The sequence below is a fragment of the Oculina patagonica genome, chromosome 13, assembly GCF_052425735.1.
Source record: "Oculina patagonica isolate OP01 chromosome 13, crgOcupat, whole genome shotgun sequence".
In the NCBI taxonomy this organism is placed as follows: domain Eukaryota; kingdom Metazoa; phylum Cnidaria; class Anthozoa; order Scleractinia; family Oculinidae; genus Oculina; species Oculina patagonica.
Window position 1 is genome coordinate 30,966,159 of NC_135770.1, and position 24,208 is coordinate 30,990,366.

Genomic DNA, 24,208 nt, shown 5'->3' on the forward strand with positions numbered 1-24,208 from the left:
TGTCACGCTAAAGTAAATGTGTGCAAACATCAAGTTTACTTCATGTCCAAATATCATCAAAGCGAAGTAAACATCACTTTTGTAAGAATTTGCTATCAATGTAAATGCGGAGCAAAGACGACATTTACTAGATCTTTGCTTTACTTGCAATATTACAGTAAACACAAAGTTTGACTAGCGTGCAAATGTGATCAAAGCTAAGCAAATGTGATATTTTGCAACATATTTGCTACACGTGTAAATCCAACTTCTCGTCTAGTAAATTTAACTATTTACTTCACCTTTACTACAACAGAAAAGCTATCGCAAATGTACAATTTATCTTTACATTTGCTACCGGTATGAAAACATTGAGTAAATGCGGTATTTACCATCTTTGCCTTGTGTGCAAATAAAATGCAATCATGATATTTGTATCTGAGCAAATATGAGCAGTGACGTTCAAATATGGTATTTACTTCATATTTGCTACGATTTTGCTATGGTTGTAAATCCGTTTTTTCGTGCAGTGTTGTTTTCAACAATGCATTTGTTTGTAATGTTTATCACCGCAGTTTTCATGTTTTTTTTTTCTAGTTAACCTACGATGGCTAAAGAAAAAGAGAATTTACGATCTCGGCTTAATGTAGTTGACAAACATGCTCTTTATCTGATGTTACAAAAGACTGAAGGGCGAGTAACCCTGCAATGGACTAGCATTTTATCTATAAGGAAGGGGGGAATAGAAATACTCCAAGTCGCTTCATGCTACAGAAACCGGATTTTAAGGGTCGGTCGTAGGAATGAGCTTAATGTAGTTGACTTGCTCTTTATCTGATATTACAAAAGACTGAAAACCATCCAACCACCTTTAGCCGCGGGAGGTGGCGAGAAACCCTGCGATATATTAGCATTCCATCTATAGGGGGGGGGGGGGATAAAAATACTCCTAGTCGCTTCATGCTACAGAAAACGGAGCAGGGTCCGCCGTATGAACCACTAGACTCGAACACGAACTTTACCTTTTTTGCTTCGTAGGGTCGTTTAGTTTGCCAGATAAACCTGCCAATGATGGACAGTGCACGTATAGTGAAATAATAATCACGGTCAATGCCAGTTCTTTTGACCAACTGACAGCCGCGAAAGAACGAATACCGGGCGAAAAAATCCGGTTGTAAGCCCCCTCGCTTTTAAGACCTCAAGGTCATAGGCCAATCTTTCTGCTAACGATGAAAATATTCCCGTTATAAGTCCTCTTGGATATAAGCTCTCTCTCCCCCCCCACCCCTTCCATCCAACCTTTTTATTTCAACTCACCAACGTTCTCACAAACACTGTACTTCAAAAGGAAAAAGGAAATGAATAAGTTTGCAATGAGAGTGCAGATCAAAACTTCTCAGAATTGTTTCTTGTCAGCTAAACAGCTTTTACTCCTCTTGTAAGCCCCTACGGATATAAGTTACCCTAGTTATACTTAGCTTGACAAAGTTCATTGTTCATTGTTTTGGTCTTGACCGTGCACAAACTGACAATAGCTATTTGCATTTGGATTGCTCCTTTGAAGTTTGCTGGACATCAAAACAACAAACGGTGATAACGGTGACCAGTCTGGCAAAAGTAAGGCTTGCGAATTATACTGATTAAAAATAACTCCAATGATTCTGAGATCATTTCCTATTTTTTGGTTGTTAAATTTTAACCATGAAAAATTTTTCGCTTGTTATTCCACGCAGCCAAAACATTTTCAGTGACGTGAAACATCAGGTGAGAAATCTGGCTGAAAATCCCAAAAACATCTCAGCGGCGTAAAACATCAAACACAACACCGCCACTATTCCCATTTCACACGCACGCAGTCATTGATATATCTTTCTGAGAAAACGAAACTTTGGTTTGACGTCGTTCTTAGCAACGGCTTGATTGACATAGATTCGCACCGTTTCCAGGCACTGATATGTCTTCAAAGAAAAGTGCCGACTTTCTTCTCCCCACCCCTGCTCTCAAACAAGTTGGAGCGAAATCGTCAGAGAGGCGCGAAGATAGTGGATTCCGTATGTGATGAGATGTCGTTGGAATCCAGTGTCTAGCAGAAGTTTTGTGAATGCGCAATTGTTTGAAAAGAATATAAACAAACTATTATTTGTCCAAACATCAGCCATAAAATGAGGCAGTGCGCTTGACCGGGTTGAGCGATCCGAGTTTGAGCTCTGGCCGGGGTCACTGTGTTGTGTTTTATGGGCATGGCACTTTACTCACTTGATGACAAATTCATAGGCACTATATATTTCATTTATCGTTATAGTCCATACATGTTCATAATATATCAGTGCGAGGACTTCACCGTATAGTACCATTTTTAGGATTCATCATTACATTGTGATACGGGGGTTGATTCGTATGTATAAATTAAGACATCGGCCTCTTTTAAATTACATTATTCTTTTCGGCTTCATAATTGCATTGTGATACTAGGGTTAATTCGTATTAATTTTATAAACTTAGAAATCAGTTTCTTTGAGATAACAGTCTCTTCTTATAGGCTTCATGATTACATTGTCTTATTGGGGTTGATTTGTAGCTGTAAGAAATTCCAACCATTCCGAGATCAGTACATGTCATCTTGCTAAAGATTGAAGGCTTGAACGTCCGGGTGAAACGTTTCCGTTTTACAGGTTTTTGGTTTCATTCAACAACTACGTAGTCAAAAAAAAAAAAACTCTACTCATCATTTAGGTGATAAAAGCTTCAGCTAGCTAGTAAAAGTATCATTATCTTAGTCTATATGAAAAATTAGCTGTGTCGGGATTAAGCTTTTAAAACTACTCTTCTCAGTTTCATAAAGGGCGACTATGCGTTTCAGTTTCAGTAGTGGTCCGGTTGAAGTAACTGCTATAGTTAATCACTGTCCTCGTCCCAGAGTGTGACGTATTGATCCGCTCGAAGCTGTTCCACACCGGGCAGTTCTTCATCCGGGTACTCGGTATCGATACCGTAGCCAGTGATGTAGACTTTTTTGTCTTTGAGCTACGAAGAGAATTACATCTAGTGTTAGTGTAGAAAGCATGCGAATTACAGAATAATTTGGTAGGTTATGGGTTATTAAAAAGAAAAACAAGAAACAAGAAACATACAAACCGAACAAACAAGACAAACAAAATAATGAAGAAATACTAAACAACTACCATAATAAGAACGACAAAACCTTAACAAATAAAGAAGTAAATCCGTACCTGAGTTTTCTTCACGTAATCCACAACTTCTTTAAACTAAATAAGAAAGGTAGATCAGTTCACTTTAATAACAATAAAAAAACTAAGCTGTATAGATTTTTACATAATGACCAAATTAAAGCATTTTACGTGGGGTCGCGAAAGAAGAAGTGTAGAATCAAGAGATGGATTCCTTTAAAACGATTTCTGGATTCCAAGAACGTAATTCTAATACCAGATTACAACTGACATAAATTTCAAATACATGCTTGTTTTACTTACTGACGCGTGTTCTTTAGATCCATTCTCCCTCGCATCGATGATAACAGTGGAGGCCTGAAAGAAAAACTCAAAAACGTCTTCCTTGAAGCCAGAGTCCACGCAGTACCCCAGAATTGGTTTGTCTTTGAAGTAAAGCACAAATCCTACAAAAAGTAATGCAAAATGAAATAACATTATCACGTATTTATTGAAAAGGAATAGACTTTACTTTTGCCTCCTCAATATAATTAAAGGGGCATTGTCATGATTTTACCAAATTTCTGAACAGCCAAAATATATATTTGTGTCGTAAGAAACTTAAAAATAATGGTCCATTTTCTTCAATAATTGCTATATTAGAGCATTGAAACTGTAAAAAAGCATCTTTGGCTGCAGATGGCTCGGATGGAAATGGATTGCGATTTGAAAAATAAAGGCTTAATTTTTCAAATGGTTTCTGTGCGTCTTCTCAAACTCGATATTTTTAGCCGCGGTTTGATTCCTCTCAGCAAATTACGGTTGTATCTTCCTTTAGATAGTGATTTCCATGGGTTAAGTTGGCTACCACTAATTTCAGAGCAGATTAGACCAAAAATCTGCTACATATGCTATTCACGACCAAATTAGTAGAATCTAGTAGAAAGATATCGTGACCATTTTCATTTACTTCGCTGTGTTAAATAAAAGGTCTCGCCTTGCAAAATCTTAGGGACGTTTAGTTATGGGTCATGCTTAACCAAGAAAAAAATTAAATAAAGGAAGATTTCCTGAGAAAATGGGCACCTATCACTCTACACAATGCAATAATTAATTTGGATAGGCAAGTTCAATTCTGAAATGTTCCTTGTAATTCCATTTTGTTAGTGTATTCCCGATGTTAGCTAATAATTACCAAATCACTTCCTCATAATCAGGATCTCATTGCTGGGGTTTTGAACCTAAAGTTTATACACACAGCGACCATTTTGTTTTCACTTAAACATTTTAACCTACCATAACAAACTTCGCCGTGTAGAGTTCGGCAAATTTTGATGAAAAAGTGTTTGTCGTCATCAAGGTAAGTTGGATCTCCACCTGGATGGCACACCACCCAGTCTGCAACTTGTTCCTACAAGCAACAAAATTAGGACATTTGAATGACCCACCGCTAAGACTGAGCTGGGGTGATTAAAAGCAGTGCTGTATTTGCTAGTGTTGTGTGAAGGTACCATACAGACTCCCTTCCACATTTCGGTTCCTTAAGTCAAAATTCCTTAAAGCTATTAATGTATTGACATGATTAGTATGGGTAATCAAATGGTGACGAGTGAAATTAGGAAATAATTTCACGCGCATTTTGTCAAAATTCTAATAATTATAAGAATTTTGACAAAATGCAAGTGAAATTATTTCCTAATTTCACGAGTATAACATCTGATTTCATATTAATATCATAGGTGACAAATTACGCTTGGAATCTTAGGTTTTTGACTGGTATACTGCATTGCGAACTCCGAGCGTGAAAAGTTGAAAGCATACATTTTGCTTAAGTTCGCAAGTTTTTTAGTCTTTGAAGAAAACCTTTGTTCGACTCCTTTCTGCTGTTGACAAAAAGTTTCAAATATAGCTGGCTACGATGAAATTCAAGCGAAAATATACAAAGTTTAAGCTTTAAAACATCTTTTATCCCGGACGCCATCTTGCCGCTAACTACGTTGCCATGGCAATTTTATAATTTCACATGTGAAATTATAAATTAACGTTAAAATTTCGCGCCAAAATTAAGGAGTAATTTGTCACCTATGATATTAAAGTAGTTACTTTATGAACATAATGATATTCTGTCCAGTCAGGTGTCTTATTGCATGGTTTGTTCGTGTTGAGTAGTTCGTGAGGGCACTGGGTATTTCGCACATAAATTAGGTACCGACGGAATACTGAGTTAAAGCGGTTTTCAATTGAGTGTCGAAACTAATCAGTCTGGAATTGCTTTGGTTTTTCATTATTTCATTACCACGTTCTCTGATTGGTTAAAAAACTCGCGCCAAAAACCAATCGCCTGTCGCTCTCTCGCCTTAGTCCCCTCGCTATTTTGTCCACTCGGTTTTCGCGCTTATCCCGTTTTTCGCACTACTTTCGAACTAACCAAACACCTGGAACAGGCTAGTTTATAATTGTAATTGATTTGGGTGTTGTTTTACGATACACTCGAAACCCGCTTGTTGCGAGAGTTTTATGGCGGGCAGTACTACTTACTGGTTTAAACATGCTTAGCATCTCATCAAGCCTGTGTGTCTTGAGTTTATGTTCCACCTCAGGACCGGACAGCACCCTCAAGGGTGGCTCACCGGCCAGGTATCTCCGTTTGCTCTCATACACAAACAGCATAGGAAGCTCTCCAGCATGGTCCAGGTGGTTGTGCGTGATGAAAACGTTTCTGGGAAATTCGTTGTGGGCTGAGAATGCAACAAAAGCGTCTGAAAGTCTTTTTTTTAACATTGCATAACTGAACACAAGGGGGTTTTGTTTATATGCAAGGTTTCAACTATATAGAGAAATAGAATCAGGAGGTCGTTATGAGTTTCGAAGACAGGAATTAAATGAAATCGGCATCGAAAGATGACATTTTATAATACAAGCAACGTAACTGTCACACAAACTAAACGGTCAATATATACACTTCTTCGATCGTGGTTCCTGTTTTTGCAAATTTTGGTAACAATCGACTCACATTTGGAAGGTGTCCAAAATTGTAGCAAATAAATATGGTTGAAGTATAAAGAAAAATAGAAAAAAATTTTCACCAACAAAGAAACAAACAAACAACAAAAGCCAGAAAAATAAAAAAAATAGACTAACCAAGTTTCTCCCTACAAGGTTTAAGAACGCCAGCTCCAACGTCCGCCATCAACAAAGGCTCCCCACCATGAAAAATTATGGCGGAGGAACTCGGTTTGCCATGCAAGACAGCTGAAAAACAAAACGGTGTCCATACTACTGTTAACTCAGGGGATATGGGCTGGGACTAACATTTGTGGGGTGATCTGGTACTCTACTAGTACTGGTCATTAAAACCCGGCTTCCATCCCTTAAAACAAAAGAGGTCACACAACACCATTACTCAAGGGCAAGCAAAGAAGCGCAATTGAGAGACGAATACAGAACACAAGAGACCAGTTATGGTATCTTAAGGGGGTCGATGCAAAAAGAGGGTTTCGAAGGTTGCGGTGGCAAAGAGTGCACACGGTCAATGTTCTCCTCTCGGGAAATAAGTTCTATTTTTATTCAAGCATTTTTCTATTATTAGGAAACACCAACACAACTGCCTTGAAAAGTTGCTGTTATTATTTTGATACCTGTTGTTCCGGTCCCAGTTCCAACACAGTAAAGCTCCACTCTGTTCTTATGCGATGTAATTTTTCCCTTCAGTATGCTGAGAAGAAGATGCATTTCGGGACGGGATTTTTCGGGCTTCAGACATTCGTCAATGATCGTTTTGAGTTTTGCTGCCAGTTCCTCTCCAAATTCTTCAACAGAGATGTCCTGACAACCAGAGAAGAGAGCGAAAAAATTAAAAGTGATTTGTGACATTTCGACAAACAACAAGGCATATATATAAGGGAAAGTACTGAATATGGTGTATTTAATTACGTAAATATATGTAACGATTTTCTGCAACCATTTTCATCACATCTGATAGTATTGAACAAATCATTTGAACGCGCGTACAACGTATATGTAATAACTTTCAGTCATTCAGAAACTTTGCGAAGAGTCGAAAAGTTCATCGTCGAGTCGACGTTTTTGACGTCATATCTACTAGAATTAATGACTTTTCGTTTTTAAATTTAATTACCGGAATACTGGGATTTTCGCCCGCCATTTTCTTTTTAAACACAGTCTCATGTTGTAGGATGTCATGAAACACTGCCTTACCACTCAGCACTTCGATCAGGCACAAACCTAAAGACAGAAAAAACAAGGTACTGATCATTCTTAACTTGTACCATAGATGTCCCATGGGGTTAACTTGTTTAAGGGTTAAACTAACACCATACTGACAACTAAAAACGGCCCCAATCCAATTCTAGCCATCTCCACGAAGAGACGATCAGAACTAGTCTCACTCCTTGAAAGAGTTTCTGTTCGCTTTTTTTTTAACACAAATCCACTTATCACATGGATGAATTCTTTGTTCCCCCCCATGCAGTTATATGTACACAGCGTCGTTTGTGTCTGGTCCTTAATAAAAATTAAAATACACTATATTTTGTTTCGGTTGCCGAATAGAAATATTTTCACCATCGCTAGGTAGGGACCCACCGAAGCTATGAACATCAGCTTTCTTGGAATAGCGGCCTCCAGAGGTGACCACTTCAGGCGCCATGTAGCGGTACGAGCCAATCTGGGTCTTAGTCTGACGTGTTCCTTCAGTGGCACGAGCCAGACCAAAGTCTCCGAGCTTGAGAACTGTGTGGTCATCGGACAACTGGGAAAAGATAGTCGATATTTCAGATAGAGTTATATTCACAATGACGATTAACTTAATGGTTTGCATCAGTTTAAGTATTGCTTATACTTCGTCAACGATCTAGTGTGTAAACTCCCCTAGCTATACCTTTGACATACGAATGCCTATGATGGACAATTTTCTGAATTTCATAATAATGTTTTTGTCGTTTGCTATTGGAAGCAGTTTTATTTAATCCCTACACAGTGACTATGGATAGCTTGAAACGACCAGGACTCTTGTTACTCAATCAAGCTTTTCTATTATTTTGCCACTGTGTCAGGCCGCCCATGAGTGGCAAATATCCCGGAAAATAGGGGGGGGGGGGGGGGACCCATCTAGAGACGCGTTGGTGGAGACAAGCAATGCAAAAGTTATGCTTCACCCCATCGTTTCTTTACTTGGACTTGACGATGGAGGAAAAAAAACATAACAGCAAGCTGCAGACAAAGTAAGTATCTTACAAAGATGTTTTCAGGTTTAACGTCTCTGTGAATGATATTCAGAGAGTGTAGATGTTCGAGTGCAGAACCAATGTCCTCGGTGAACCTAACAGTTAATTCTTTTCCCTGTCCCCCATCGTGGTGTTTTTCAAGCAGCACTTTAAGATTTCCTCCCGCCATAAACTCCATAACAATCGCCAGCTGATTCTGAATAGAGATGCATTCAATCACTTCCACGATTTTGGGGTGTTTTGCTTCTCTGAAGATACAAACACACAAGCACAAATCATGTAGTAACTGACTTTTTTGATACGTGTCTTCCCCGTTTCTCTTACCAGAAGTGCGCGTATACAAATAAAAAAGACACAAGAAAAAACACAAAAGCACATATTTAACAATTATCCTGCGAAATCGCGCGGAATATCGCCTGATACTTAGCCGACGAGGCCGTATGTTTTATTATTTAACAAATTGCCAACGAAACGCATTTTGTAGATAGAAAAACTGTAATTATGCAGGGCTCTACAAGACTTCGGACGAATCTTCGCAACCTACGTATATCGCAGGATATCTGTTATGTACGGATGACAGATAACGTTAACATTTTCACCATATATGGGCAGCGCGCGAATTTGTTGAATAATAAGGTATAATATCACTCACATCACTCATGAAGGTTTTTTTGCAAAGCTCTCGCTGGCTACAGGATTCATGTAACGCTGCCTGATCATGTAGCTAAGCATCACGATATAAAATAACAAATCAAAAAACAGCTTGCACACAAAGAGGCATACAGATAACCAACCTGAGCATGTCAACTTCTCTTTCAAAGTCCTGGATCTGTTTGCGGTTTTCAATGTTCTTTAGAATCTTTACAGCCACTGGCCGTCCATCCTTCTTTGCTTGGAACACCTGTCCAAAGCTGCCTTCACCGAGTGGCTCGAGATACCCTGGGTCCAGTTGGCTCCTTACCTTTTGACTGATACGAGTCAGTGTCTCCAACGCTTCCAGATCTTTTTTCTAACAATGAAATTAAGCACACAAATCACATACCATGACAATGCAGAGAGTCTTGCTGGAAGAAAAAAACGTTTTATAACTTGTTACTGGACTTCCACTGAATAATACAAAGCGAACAGAAAATGAACTCCTTCCATGACGTTACGAAAGGACTCACCCCAGCTCCCAACAGAAACTCGGTAACGGGATAAAAGGGGCTCATCTTTGAACAACTGTGGAAGTGCGGGGATTTTATCAATCGAGGTAATGTTTTTGCTCAAATGACAATTTAAGACAATTTGAAGATTCCATCTAACGCAAAAAACGGGTTAGTTAAACTTTAGAAAAATGCTGCCAAATTCAAAGGACAACCTTACGGTGATTAAGAACATTCACTTCAAACAGAACATTGTGGGAAAATCAAGTTATGCAAAATTTTCTATTGTTTTCGAACACCAAAAAAATTGTTGTCTAGCAAAACAAGCAAAATATTAAGTAGAAAATTAGCTTATTTGGAGTTCTGTACGAAATTCGTCAGATGCTAGTATCCGCATAAAGGACTGAAGCTCATTCTGAGGTGGCTGTTGAGTAAACAACTTACTTCAATCGCATCGATACCGAATCTTTTCTTCAGCTCTGCGCTTTCTTTCATAATCGCTGTGGCGAGTTTCAAAATGGAATCCTCGTTGCTCCAGGCGTTTGCACGACTTCTTTCGTAAACTTTTCTCTTGTTTAATACCTCCTCCCCATTGATGTTTATCAGGTGATTAGCAAACTTTCTGTCTTCTGGGGAAGAGGCCGTTTCCGCGTAGCAAATGGCTTCATCTGTTCCTCCTGTATAGTAACGAAAGGGAAAAATTAGACGCAGCTATTTATCCATGCATTGAACAAAACCGCCAGCTGTCTAGCTCAGTTGCCTGGAGACCATTTGAAAACGGGTTTCGTGTAAAGGTGGAATATGATGCCTTTATCATGTATCTAGATCAAACGGTCAGAAATTGATGGGTGCGTAAAACAACCACTAAAAAATGACGTTGCTTACCCTCAACCGAATTGCCTGATTTATCAATTTACTTTCATGAAACAAATAATAACCATCGTATCCTTCGTCGTCGTCATCATCAGATCATCATCATCATCATCATCATCATCATCATCATCATCATCATCATCATCATCATCATCAATAAGAATTATGGCAACGAGCAAGTTAGTCACTTGTTACGCTAAGTGCAGGACATCTTAATTTGAAGAAGTTAACGATACTTTTCGCTGCCTTATGGTAATATTATATATTAATAACATATAGTCTACCGATACGGAAATAGATAAGGAGAACTTGGTAAAGCATCGAGACATAGTTCTATTCTTTGGTTCCTATAGTTTCTGTTTTGGTTCCTTCCTCGCCACTTAACTCTTGACAATGGTTGGCATTGTTAAGAAAAATGTAAGTGCTCAGACAACCAACCTTTTAGACGGATAAGTGCAAATGTTTCCTTCTCAACTTCCTGTACTTGGTATGTTTCTTGATCACCAACAATGAGGATCTCCAAGGAGCTATTACTCCGCATGAACGATTTACAAAGCAGGATGGCCTTTGCGTATTTACTGATGGAAATCTTGCACTTCTGCAGGATTTTTTTCTTTTGATCTTCCGATGGTCGGGGAGATCTTTCTGCTTGCTTCCATGTTTCAATCTCTTTCTTTACTCCGTGGTAAAAGAACAGGGCGATGATGTTGGTCTTTGATTCATTTATAAGCTGCAAACAAGGTATGCAAATCTCTTCAGTCATTCACCATTCCTTACATGATAACTGGACGGAAGGACTGTTTCTCAGTCCTACACTTACCCGAATCAGGTTGTCACGCCTTCCTTTCATTGCATTCAGCGTCCGCTGAACCTTCTCCTCAGAATAAACACCTAAAAAGAAAAGCAGAGCAGGATAAGACTGTTGGCTAAAATGTCCTTTCTTCTCCCTTCCTCTATTTTACTCTTACTCCTTCTCACCAATCCACCCACCCACCCTTCCTCCCTCTCTTTCTCCCTTCCTTCCCCCCCCCCCCCCCCTCCCTTTCTTCTTCCCTTCCTCTCACTCCAACCCTACCTCCCTCCCTCCTCTCCCTCCCTCCACTACCTACCTGCCTCCTCCCCCCCCTTCTTTCCTCATATTCTCTGTCATTCTTCAAACATCTATTTTTCTCTTTCTTCCTCTCTAATTTTGTCCCCAGAGGCCGCGATCTTACCAAAATGATCGCGGCCTCTGGGAACAACAATGCCCCTCTCTCCTTTCCGTTCGTCTATGCATAAAACTTTTTCCTACCATCTACACAAAAGCAAATTATACAGTTTCATGCAGACGACTGGCAATTTATCTTAACGCTGGCCTAAGACGATAGTACAATGTAAGCAAAAACATAAAAACGTACCAAAAGGATCTTTTGCGAACATGTCTTGGATAGCCGGCCGTGAGATCTGCTCAAAGTATTCGTCAGGTGACAATGCATTCGTTATGTTAATTGTGTGAAATATAATCTCGGATGCCATTTTCTCCATTGCCAGTTGCTGCTGAAGATATTCTTCTCTTTGGATTCTCAAGTAGGATCTCTCATAAACCTTAGGGATGAAAATTTTTGTTTTATACTTTCACCTGTACATGAGGATGTAAACTATGAGAAGAGAAAAGAACTGAAATAAACAAACTTCTTAGGATTTCAAACAGTCTTCTGTCTTTCGGTCGGGTTGTCAGTCGGTCGGCTTATCGTCCATGCTCAGATAACCAACAAATCTATCAGTAATGGCTAGCTGTTCTAGCAATATAGTTGACAACTTACCTGGCCTGGTTGAATCTCCTCTTGAATGGTTCCGGTACTTAAGAACTGTACAAACTCCCAGGGCTGTATATTTGCCTTGAGAGTAAGAAGATTCCCATCTTTCTCAAGATCCGACTCGATGTAGGTCTCAAACTTGTAATGCTTCATCTGTTAAATTGGCGAGAAACAGATTAACACGATCCACAGAGACAAATGTCTCTAATGGCTTTCAACTCAGTTTGTTTTGTCACTGATCTACGTCGCAACTGATTACTTTCGGAGGGCAAAGTATTTACAAAGTAAATTAACATGGACACGCGCACATAATAGGGAAAGAATCAAACTTTTGCGGTAATTTTCGGCACTCTACCTTCGCGTTGACTGCAAACTTTTGGAAGAAGTTCTTATACTCTGCTCGGTTCGGGTCACAGCCAAGAAACAGGACAGATCTGTCATTGAAAACTTGACGCATAAATTCCACCTCTGCGTTTTCAAGAACACTGCAGAAGTCTTCAAAGTATTTCTTACTACTTGCCTGAAAAACAAAATGAAAAAAAAGGGGCGATAACAGCAAAATGGGTAAACCAAATTAAAAATATCAGTAAATCTTTTTTATGCTCTTCTCAAAAGTTTTGAAAAGTTTGAAAAGTTTTCAATTATCAAACGATTTAGCCAGAAGAAAAAGGGGAGAAGTAATCTAATAAATTAGTGTCAATCACCACGCCCACTAATAGCGTTAATGACCAATCAGAACTCAAAGCAGAAACATTCAACCAGCGGAAAGCGCGGGAAAAAGAACGCGTGCCAAATGATGATTGGTCTTGCATTCTTTCGTCTGATTGGGCGCTGATTGATTGGGCACGTTTTACGCGTTTTACGAGTCAATGGAAAAGCAACAAATGCAAAAGCAAAATTGAGTAAAAATTACTTTGGAGAGATGGTAAAAAAAAATCCCTGAAAATAGTAAAAAAAATAATTATATATAACTTACCAACGTCCGCGCATTAAAACCGCCATCTCCAAGACATTTGACGATCAGATCTCTGCGTAGATCCGGCCAGGACTGGGCAAGGCATGAAATCTAAAAACGTTCGAAAACAAAGAAAGATATCAGCAGATTCGCATGTCTGGTGCATCTATCCGATCGCAGTGGCTAGAATAACTGACAATAGAAACCTTACTTATCTCTCGATGTCGCTCATCTAGTATACCAACCTGATCCAGTCGGAGTTTCTCGCCCCCATTCCCAGTCTTCCACAGGAAACGCTCTAACAGCTCGTCCATATTGGTGGTTATGATGAGAGGAAACTTCCCGACATTCCTCAGGGCATTGTGAACACGTGACGGCGCCTGTTGGAGGTTTCCAAGGAACGCCTCTTCGAGATCGAAAAGTGCCTTGACGCCTTTCTGCAAAAAGAAGGGTACATTTCATTTCCTTTTACGAAACTTCCGTTGATGAACTCTCGGCGACTTAGCGTGGCGCTCTTATCGAATTTCACCAGCCCAAATTTTGCTTGAGAGCTGTCAGTGAAGAGTTTTCTCTCGTTTCGGCCGCAGTCATTATTTTGCAACCAGCCTGCGTCCTTTAATACCTTGGCGACTCTTCTCGTTTGGGCCTGGGTTGGACTTGCTTATTTTCCGTCACTCAATTCCAATCGCTTTAGTACGTTGGGGTAACTAATAGCAAGGTCTTTGTAGAAAAAAAAGTCGGTTTGGGTGGGTGTAAATGCGCAAGTGACAAAACACCTTGCTCTTACCTCAGAATGATTGACAGCCTGCCACCAGTCATCCAATGAGGGGCGTGAATTGTCCGGACTGACTAAAGTGGACACGTGTTCACCAATAAAAAGCACAAGCTTCCCCTCTACAATCTTGGAACGAATGTCTTTGAGTTCCTCAGACAGACGTAACTTGACATCAGTCTGTTGTGAAGCCATGTTGAGAATTCGATGTACAGCACGCTGTTATTCACCTAAGGCACAACCTGAAATGTAGTGAAAAATAAAGTAAAAAAAACAAACGATTACGCAGTTTTATCCTGATATCTAAAATGAACACCGTGCACTTGATGAAATTAAGCCTTTCAAAGAATATGCACGCACATCTTACAAACAAACATTTTTTTTGCATGTATTATGTCCATACGATTTCACCTACTGCATAATGAATATTTATATTCATATAATTTCTGTAGTTTTGTTACCCAAATTTAGGAGTTTGCCAGTTAGTTTTTAATTGAATGTTGATCTTTACAACAAAGCTATCCTCATTTGGTATTAAAACAACATTTTAACTAAATCATAACCAATAATATTTTATTTTTTCGTCTAGAAGCGACCGGCTGCGTCTTGAATAATGAATCCGAATCAAGCTGTACTCAGAAATACAGGAAGAGAAACATAATAACAAACATTTCCAAGAAGAGCTCTTTGCGAGTTAGTTGTTTTCTTCCTCATATATTGAAACTGTTGTATCACAGAAGTCAGATTCGCTGACTGTATCATCGAGAGAGCAACAGGAAACAACTGGTTTGGTAAACTTTATATTATTATATTAAGGCGGTAAAAGAAAACGACAATTGGTCAACGACAAATAGGCGCCATACCTAAGTCTCGTGTTCCTTTTCAAAACAACGACGCTTCACCACCAACATAATCAATTTTCAATATTTTAAATTTCTTAAATAAGCATTTTGAATTGTTTTCATCTATTGATCGTTCTGGCTAATCCTCATCTTCTAGCTCGACTATTTATTCATACCACACTCACAATTGTGTACATATATGCACTATTTACTTTTTTAAAACGTCTTTTTATTTAATAAAGTATTTTTCGTTTGTCTCACGACGTAGTCACGTGTGATGGAGATCGCGACGTTTCGACTGCACACTGCTAGTCTTCATCAGGCGATAAGGTCGACTGTTGTGCGTGAACTTATAAAGCACGCTGCTGCGCTGTGATTGGTTGGTTTTCAACAGCTGTGATTGGTGCATTTCGATTCTCGCTGTTTCTGTGTCCTGTTGTTCCCTCAGCGGTCCGCTGTCGCACAGTTTTCCTGTTGTTGTTGTCTTTTTAATTGTATTTTTTTAAAACCTTTTTATTTCACGAGAGCGTTTTAACGAGCTACGGCTCCTAAGCTCTTCGTGGTAAAATAAATTATGTGTTATGTCTTGATGATAACTCTTGGTTCAAAGCTCAGGGGCACCGAGGAATTTCACGAGAGGGGTCGGAACACCGTTTTTACGTTATAGGTGTCCTTATTTTTGTGCGATTTAAAACTCAATTTTTAAACGCTAAGGAAAGGGTATCTTTTCGGATACGCTAGCTGAACTTTCAAACTTCAGAAAATTTTGGGGAACAAAATATTATTCCCCGAATTTACAAGCCACTGTTGCCTTCTCGAAAATCGAAGCTAACCTTTTTTTGTACCCAAAACAACACCTTCCCCCATGCTTTAACTCCAACAAAATAACCAAACACATCTAACATTAGGCTAGCCGACTTGCCGAATGATCACTCATAAAATCACTGGAAATGTGTGAACTATAGTGCCCCTAACTGATCACGAGTAATAAATCCACATAACCGCTCATGAGCTTATTTCAGCTCTAAACAGAAACTTACATGAAAATGAAATTTTCCTGGATCGCATTCGCCGCAAATACCGTAACAGGCTTATAGTAACGTATGTAGGGGTTATTATTACCATGTACCAGTACGGTCTGTTCAGCTACGATTCGCGTTCAAGCAAATTAAACGACTTGCCTCTTAGGCCGAGTCCACTTTTCGTTAACTGATTTTAATACGGTATTTGTCGAATTACATCAACTATATTTCCGAGAAATGACTTCTCTGTAAATACTCATCTTGAATTTCGTGAAACATGGATTTATTTCATACGAAAATGAAAGGGAATTCGAAGGTGAAAGGCCCATTTTAAAATTAAATTAGGAAAGGAGGTTAAGTTAACTCACTTGCGATGTCGATTCACTTTTTTTAAATATTGATTGAAAGCGGGGTACAGGAAAAATTTATGGACTGCCTTCCTTTGTTTTTAATTGAAATATTAAGCCTGCAAAGTGAATTTAGAGGTAAAAAAGAGAACGGATGAAGGAAACAATCGAGTGAATCTTTTTCCAGGTGACTATGAGCCGATCAAATGCTTCGCCTTTTTTTAATAGCTACACTTCTCTTGCCACTCCGTCCTTGTCCGGAGGTCCATTCCCGTCCTGATTTTGCAGGGAATTGCGACTGCAATTTTCACCGGAAGTCGCCTACACACAGCTTATTCTGTTAATCATGGTCAATAATAAATGCTTCCGCGAATGCTGACGCGGGGAAAGATAAGCGAAATAAAAAGTGATTTCTGCTCTTAAGTTACAATTATATAAACGTGGCAAGAACTCTCGTGTAACATTACAAGCAGTGAACGTCGCATCAGCCATCAACAGCAGTCGAGATTCAACTGCACGCTTCTGACTGACTTGGTTGCTGTGTATCATCATCTGATCAAAAAGGTATTGCTCAATTGTCTCCTATTCTTTCTCACTTAAGGCCGTTCTCTATATATAACCATTTCTTTGGCAATATAATGCATTTTGTATTAAGCACTGGAAAGTTAACTGCAGCTAAATTCCTTGCCTTTAATACCACAACAGCAGGACCGCATGCAAATCGATTACTACATGAACTTCGTGTTCACCATTCAAGCTGATCTTTGATAAAGTTTAGCCCACAGACACAAACAAAGTGGCTTCGTACTTGGTAAAAATGTTCCCAGAGCAAGTTATAAAAGGTTGAATTTCTTTATTTATTTCAAGAAAAAGAGCAAGCCCTGTGTACATGTACTCGATTATCCAGATTATCGCACGGCCATACACAAGTTAATTCCACACGTAAAAACGAAAGAAAACGTTTTTACTTACCTTTGAACGTTGATAAACGTGGCTACCTTGTGAATTGAAAGTGCTGACCAACGCGATTTCATTTTCCAATTCAAAATATTCCCCGAAATTCCCGGAAGTGGGAATTTCCCTTGCTGCTTCAGTTGTCTGCCTTGTAACCAGGCACCTTCGATAAACCCAAAGGCGCTCGCGCGCGCGTATAGACTGACTTCATCACATGTTGAGAATGTCTTCGCTTAAGAGGTTATTTTATTTTACCGTTCTTTCATCATCAGAGAGTCTTATTCCAGAAGGGATCTGAGCTGTAGGAAGCCGTTCTTTGTGTGGAGCCAGCAAGATTTCTATTCTGTGGGTACAGAAAGCAAGATGGCTCAACAAACCAACGTGGATGTAAGACAGAACAGTCAATTTGAATATTTAGATTATTGAATATGCATGATTAGTCTAGAGTTGACATAATTTATCGTCTTAAAAAGAATGAAGAGAGTCAGTTACAAACAGTCATTTACTGTACTCACATGCAAAGCAAACTGTCAACGCCTGTCTTAATTTGTGGACCCCGGCAAGTTAAAAATAGGTTCATCCAGGTTCATCCTTAGTGTAACCTGTGTACATTTAAGACTTAGTCACCATGCAGTGGACCCCGGCAAGTTAAAAATAAAAAAAATAGGTTCATCCTTAGTGTAAAAACCAGCTGTGAAACTCAGTCACCGTGCAGTGACTAAAACCACAGGCAGACAATCCTCTGTGTTTGAGGCCCTGTGATGTAAGCATCATGGTACACTATTTGATCTCATATGTTCACTGTATTAATTTGTAATGATTGACCTTGGCAGTACGGGTGCGCCTTGGTGCGGGGGGTCACTGTGTTGTGTTCTTGGGCAAGACACTTTACTCTCATAATGCCTTTCTCCCCACCCAGGTGTAACAATGGGTACCAGTAAATGGGTGATTCCAGAAAATATCCGTACCATACCACGGACGGCTTTTTGGAAATCCGAGGGCAAGGGGGGGTTCTTTGAACTGGAATTCCGAAGGCATGGGGGGATACTTACGATTGGAATTCCGAAGGCATGGGGGAGTTCCAGATCTTGGATTTCCAGAGGAGAAAACAAGAGTGTGTTCCTTGAAAATGCTTATTTTGTGGACTACCAATTCGCAAATAAAGCACGAACTGACGACTGCGTCGCGGAAGCAGGATACAACACAAGTATCGATCGATCAGGCATGTGTTTGCGTTCATTTACGAAAGAAAATCGCTAAAATGTGGGCTCTACATCAAGCTTCAGAGGCCTTAACATTGATGAACTTCTTTATTCGCTCTTTGTTTTCTTGTCAAAGCGGATCCACAAATATTTAGTCCATTCGATCTGATTCAGTGGAGTGGAAACTCTTTTGCTTCGCTTCGAGACGCCATTTTGAAGCACATGGGTTGGGAGCGACTGCTGACCCTGAAGGCTCAAATTCAAGATGGCGGATATGTCAGTGCACTTGATCGTATTATCTTCCTAGTTTACACACGTGCATCACACGATATTCTTATTTTAATGTTCTGCAACAGTTTGGGGCAATGTAAAGTTAATGTAGGTTGTATCTGTTGAACAAGGGTAAGGAGAAAAGTCTTATTTTTTTTTGCAATTTCATCCCAGAATCTCTTGAGTCATAATGACTGTCTCTATGTACAGATCGAGTCATTTGAAATAATTTGATGTAAAATACGCCACATTGGGCGTATTTGCGAGCCCTGACGGGAATTCTAAAGAGTTTGACGAAAAAATGAAAAATCTGAACGAGAGGGGGGGGGGGGGGTTAACGATTATGGAATTCCGAGGGCATGGGGGGGGAAACGCATTTTGGAATTTCCGAAGGCAAGGGGGGCTAAAATATGGAAGCCGTCCGTGGTATGGTACGGATATTTTCTGGAATCGCCCAATAATGCTGGTGTGCTGGTGACAGGGGGGGGGGGAGGGGAACATTGTGATGGACTAGTATCCCATTCAGGGGCGAGTAGAATATTCCTACATGTAGCTGCTTAATGCTATTGAAACAGGATAAGCTCTGGCAGTATGGGCCACTTGGCTCGAAGCTTCCCCATGCACAATTTTAATCCCCAACAGATGGTGATCAATTTACTGTCACTGTCGTTATATCAATAACAGGGAGCTAAGGTCCCCTCCAGGCTGAAAATGATTTCCAAAAAGGATGTAACTATTGACTTGTCAATCATTACAATTATTATTAACAGGAAGTCATCAGTAATGCTGCAGAGATTTTTTGCCGATATTACAACTGTGAATATCCAAAATGTCCACAAGTGATAGAGGGACTGAAACGTCTTTTGCGTGACAGATACAGGAATGATGCCACTAGCTTCGTTGACAACTTTGTTCATCCTACACAGAGTCTGCTCAGTGATTTGCAGGAAAAGGTATTTGTTATTGATTTCAATATAAAAATGTACATCCGTCCTACAATACTTAAAGTGCTACTGCGATCAAATTTTGGGATACTTGTTTTTTCATCCGATTGGTAGTTAACCTTATACAGAACATTAAGTTTCAAAGCATATTCTCATACGATGAAGAAAAGTGTACTTTTTCGACCTAGATAGTCAATAAATTTTCGTCTGCCATTGAACCGCCATGTTCCTGTGGCCTGGTTACCAACTACGGAGGCCAGGCATCCCGGGAAAAACATTTGACGTCATTTTCTCAAGTCGTGTACTTTGCGAATCATAGCACTTTAACCACCCAATACCCTGAATGCAGACTAACCCCTCAATAAAGTTTTTGTTTTATTTTTATTTTAATAACATGCATAATGAAGTCTGGGCATGCAGTGAAGATTATAAAATGTCCAGTCAAGTTGCTGATGTACAGCACTGTATTTCGGAAATCCTAGCCTGCTTGGACCATGTTTGCACCATTTTGAAAATTGAGGGTTTGTGGGTAGACTTAGTTGGCCAGTGTTTCGAATGACTAGTGCTCATTCAAGTACATGGTCTTGGATTCTTACCAGATCCCCATCCCTGGACCCAAACTAAATACTGTGAAAAAGTGTTTACTCCCGACACCTATTAATATTGGGCACTAAGTGCTTGACTGAGAGCCATTGCAGCCTTGTTACCATCTGTAACATGAGAGTGATCTACTCATTTTTTTTTTTTTTTTTACTTTATTAATAATACACAACAAAACTCACAGAACAGTACTTACGTAGATCGATTTACAGGATAATGCTTACAGTATATTATTCACATTACTTTCAATACACTACAACATGTTATTACATCACTTACAAAATACGCTACATTTAATTACAGCAGTTTGACAGAACATTGTCTTTTCCCTATATGTACTTACTAAATCATAGTCGCAGTTGCTATAATTTTAATTCAAGGAAAAGTATTTTATAACTAGATTTTTTTTCATGCAGCAATTTCCTCTTTGCTCCAATGGCAAAGTTGTCCTTCATCTGGTGCCGCCTGTTTCTAAATTGATACTCGGCGAGTTCTTTTATCAGGTAGGTGTGGTCTGTGGATTCTATTAATACTCAACCTACATGTTCCTAGATTCTCTACACATCAATGATGGATCCTGTAATCTGAAACCAGTAACACCTATAAGACAGCAGCGTTATTTGTTTCTGGTGAAGTCATAAATATATAAAACAAACTGATGATTGTTTTTCAGGTTGGGCATACTTATCCACGTTCCCTTGTGGTCAAGTTTGCCAAGTACCAAAAAACAGGGGCGTCACTGACCGTGAATGCACTGCAACGTTCGACAGTTGCTGATGGTGACTATGACATTGCCTTTACCAAAGAGTACTTTGACCAAATAAGAAGCGAGGCTCCGCAGGGGTTAGGGGATGTACTGATGCGCACCCTTATTGTTCTGAGTAACCCAGATTGGTCAGTCCAGAGAGAGGGTGCTGTGGAACTTCACCTCAGAGCTGTAAGTTTGTTTAACATGAACTGTACTGTGCCGTGCTCTATCTCTTATCTATCTTTCGTGTATATAAGGCCATTGTCTGTTTAGCAATGTGGGTATTTACCTCGCTGCTCTGCGGCTCGGTAAATACCCACCACTACTGACTAGCCACCTCCACTTCAGTGAATAGTTGTTAACTATTTAAATTCCCATATAAATCTATTGCCTAAATACTGTTTTGCTGTCAGTAGACAAGAATTTATTGGATTCAGGTGTCTTATAAATTTTTTAAGCAAATGTTGTGTTTTAAAATTGATTTTTGTTTACAATTTTTAAAACCACCTGATGCTTTTCTTTTCCTTTAAAAACCAGGAACAAGTTAAGAGACACAAGATATACACTCAGCCAAATATGAAATAAAATATTAAACTATTGCTTTATTTATTTTTAGGTAAAAAAGCTTACTCTTAATTTAAAATGATGAGTATGCAATGAGCAACATACATTTTATTTTACGATATTACAGCATACAATGTATATTTAATAAAACAAAAACGTTTTTCCTAGTGTCCTCAAGAAAGGCATGGCAGGTTGAGGTCAGAGTCTCATCTTTCTGTCCAAGAAAGCTGTGATGATGAATCAAGTACCAGTGATTGGAGTACAGACCCCCATTCTCCAACAGAAAATAACGATTTCAGCTCACTGAGGGATGATGTGTTCCGACACACGAACGGTTTTGGCCATGAGAAATAGCAGGCTTCTCTGCACATAATGTTTTAAAAGGTGGTATGGTTGACGTTATTCAATCAAAAGTTCGTATTTTGTTTCCATGAAAGACAAAAAAGGAGTAAAACAAAAGCAACTGTGTTGGGAAAATCCCATACAATGTTTGAATGTGAAAACCATACTCTAATTCTAATCTGTGTGTGAATTATCTTGGATGTAAAATTGTTGTTGACCACGAAAGAGTTCATGGTAAATCATTTGAACCCAGGAGTATCAGTTTTTCAACTTGTGTGATCTTCTGGGAGAGGGTATTTTAGTCTGATCATATCGATGTTTAAAAAATTGTTGGCAAATTGTTGAGCAGCTAACTTGTAACCTCACAGTTAAATTTTAATATCCACAGACTTTCAACACCCTTGACTTATGCGACCTTGTTCCCAGCGCCATTTCCTTCCCATCCTCAGGAGCGGGTGAGAGACACTCTCTCCTGCTCCAGGGGACGGGAAGGAAAGGACACAGGGAACAAAGTTGCAACTCATGGAAATCTTGTAACTTTGAAATCACTTTGTTGTCAGAGTTGCAAAACAATAATTACCAACAACAGTCCTTTTCTGGGCTACACTCGTAAGGAAGATCGCATTACATGTAGATGAACTGTTGTTATACATGTAACTAATAAAGCATGCAGTCTGAACAAGTGTCTGATGAAGAGGTCAGATAAATTGTATCATGTTTTTGTTAAGTAGTGCACTGTATTTAAATAAGTAAACGTTTGTTACTAAAAATAATGCTACACATTGAACTTAAAGGACCCTAGTCAGCCTCTGCCATTTTCGATTCCATCAAAGTTAAGAAAACTGTATGGCAAAATGAATTCCACTTGCACTGCTGTACTTAGTTGTGTTACTGTAAGTCTGTTTAATTACCTTTAGCAGTGTGACAGTGATCTCTTTCATTTAGACACAAGCTCCATGTAAAATATAATTCCAAAAGTTATGAAAACATAAACAAAGGCATGGCTGACTAGAGTAGTCCTTTAAAAGCTCTATGTTGGGTATGTAGTGAACTGACATTGATTCCTGTGTGCATGTGCATGTATACCAAAGTACATTTTTAAGAAAATAACAGATTCAAATGACAATGGGTTAAGTTGTAATTGAAGACCCGCGGCAAACAACGGCCCCTGGACTTTCTGGCTAAATCAAACATTATCAAAACAGCTCCAAATTGCGCATGCTGGTTTGTTTACGTGTGCTAAACACTGTCCTTTGTTTCATTTCGCTGGTTTTTGTTTCGTTTTCGAAAAATAACATATGCAAAAAAGAAAAGATTTTGTAGCTTACATTGTCCAAAGTAATCCAGCACTAGACATTTTTCCACGCATCGCGTGTGCAAATTTTGCCTCGAGGAACTTTATTACAGTCGTCCGGGATGTAAAAACAGCGTTTCAGAAACCAACTTTGCTGAGCCGCCATTATTAAATTTGCTCGCAGGCAGTAGCAGCGAGGGACTGGGACTCGCTATTCTATTGTGACGTCTTAAGGTCGCGGGGGATACCTACAGCATGAATAAATTCATAAAGCGAAATTTTGCTTGACCTGCATCTTTTAAAACGCTTATTTCTCGGCTGTTATGGGTGCGATTAAGCTCAAATTTTACAGAGACATAAAGAAATGATGAAAAATTATGTATGTCATCTATTATTTGGTAGATTGTACTTAACGGCGATGTAATAGCCACGTTAGTGCCAAATTGGGAAGAACATGATTTTGTGGCAGAGTTTGCGGAACGAGTAGGAGACAGCACACTGTGATCTTGCCAAAAACTAATCAGTCAATATCTCTAGAGTGTCATAACAGAAGCGGATTTTTTAATTTAAAGTTTGCCAGCAAGTTATGGCGGTTTAAATGCGCAAATTTTACTTTAATTCCTTCTACCTCTTTCTAAAAGAGCTCTTTTAAAATTCCGCTTCTGTTATGACACACTACAATCTTCATAGTTTACCTATCTGCAGTGGCAAGTCATGAAGGTCTGTATCCGCGCTGTATTCTCTGCCACAAAATTGTCGGAAAAGTCAAAACTTTGAGATTTCCGAAGGTGTCCCGACCAAAACACGATCAGTTTCCAAAGGAGAGATGTAATTATGGTAATTATATTCCACGCTTTTATGGTGAGAACAATGCGTTTTTATGAAGGACACGATTGTTTATGCCGAATATTATTTTGATTACTCTGAGTTGCAGAAACAAAAACAAATTGAATAAAAATTAGCTCATAGACTTCCTACAATGTGTAGTTCCAGAAAATATCCATACCCACCCCATGGAAGGTCATTGGAAATTCTGAGGGGGTGGGGGGTCTCAAAAGCCAAAATTTTTAAAGGAAAGTATGGGGCTTAACTGGAATTTCCAGAGGGGTGGGGGGATTCAAACTAAAAAATCTTCTGTGGGAGGGG

General features: G+C 39.2%; 3 protein-coding genes across 8 annotated transcripts in view; 2 read left to right on the forward strand and 1 right to left on the reverse strand.

The window, feature by feature from the left end:
• Positions 1-1,839: 1,839 nt before the first annotated feature.
• On the reverse strand, positions 1,840-17,236 carry LOC144636018 (uncharacterized). Of its 2 annotated transcripts, none has more exons than XM_078495156.1 (21): positions 17,117-17,236; positions 13,949-14,163; positions 13,407-13,598; positions 13,183-13,272; positions 12,562-12,726; positions 12,213-12,359; positions 11,808-11,994; positions 11,231-11,301; positions 10,849-11,140; positions 9,982-10,214; positions 9,187-9,401; positions 8,403-8,640; positions 7,752-7,917; positions 7,285-7,391; positions 6,785-6,971; positions 6,288-6,398; positions 5,685-5,884; positions 4,443-4,557; positions 3,471-3,613; positions 3,210-3,245; positions 1,840-3,003 (listed from the first exon to the last, which is right to left on the reverse strand). In XM_078495156.1, exons 2-21 carry the CDS (start codon positions 14,126-14,128, stop codon positions 2,875-2,877), a joined length of 3,204 nt encoding a protein of 1,067 aa, XP_078351282.1. In that variant the 5' UTR covers positions 14,129-14,163; positions 17,117-17,236; the 3' UTR covers positions 1,840-2,874. The 2 variants fall into 2 exon arrangements, with proteins under 2 accessions (XP_078351282.1, XP_078351281.1); XM_078495155.1 differs by having other exon boundaries at positions 1,841-3,003; positions 13,949-14,175; positions 17,117-17,226.
• The window catches only part of LOC144636031 (uncharacterized), a 40,949-nt gene continuing 23,493 nt past the window's right edge, over positions 6,753-24,208 (forward strand). For all 4 annotated transcript variants that reach the window (XM_078495169.1, XM_078495172.1, XM_078495173.1 and 1 more), the window contains exon 1: positions 6,753-6,756. The gene's annotated coding sequence lies outside the window, so the exon portion shown is untranslated. The remainder of the gene's footprint in view (positions 6,757-24,208) is intronic.
• Positions 16,557-22,814, forward strand: LOC144636069 (uncharacterized). Of its 2 annotated transcripts, XM_078495211.1 has the most exons (6): positions 16,557-16,708; positions 17,371-17,485; positions 19,341-19,523; positions 20,531-20,617; positions 20,788-21,051; positions 21,595-22,814. In XM_078495211.1, exons 2-6 carry the CDS (start codon positions 17,462-17,464, stop codon positions 21,778-21,780), a joined length of 744 nt encoding a protein of 247 aa, XP_078351337.1. In that variant the 5' UTR covers positions 16,557-16,708; positions 17,371-17,461; the 3' UTR covers positions 21,781-22,814. The 2 variants fall into 2 exon arrangements, with proteins under 2 accessions (XP_078351337.1, XP_078351336.1); XM_078495210.1 differs by lacking the exon at positions 16,557-16,708 and having other exon boundaries at positions 17,289-17,485.

Bases quoted from the DNA above. Each gene is read 5' to 3' on its own strand.
- LOC144636018 (XM_078495156.1), bottom strand. From the start codon at position 14,128: ATGGCTTCACAACAGACTGATGTCAAGTTACGTCTGTCTGAGGAACTC. The intron at 11,302-11,807 runs GTACGTTTTTAT...TTTTCTTTTTAG, and splicing joins GTTCGCAAAAGATCCTTTTG to GTGTTTATTCTGAGGAGAAG. The intron at 3,246-3,470 runs GTAAGTAAAACA...TTTCTTATTTAG, and splicing joins GATCTAAAGAACACGCGTCA to TTTAAAGAAGTTGTGGATTA.
- LOC144636069 (XM_078495211.1), top strand. From the start codon at position 17,462: ATGGCTCAACAAACCAACGTGGAT. The intron at 20,618-20,787 runs GTAGGTGTGGTC...ATTGTTTTTCAG, and splicing joins TCGGCGAGTTCTTTTATCAG to GTTGGGCATACTTATCCACG. The intron at 21,052-21,594 runs GTAAGTTTGTTT...CGTTTTTCCTAG, and splicing joins TGGAACTTCACCTCAGAGCT to TGTCCTCAAGAAAGGCATGG.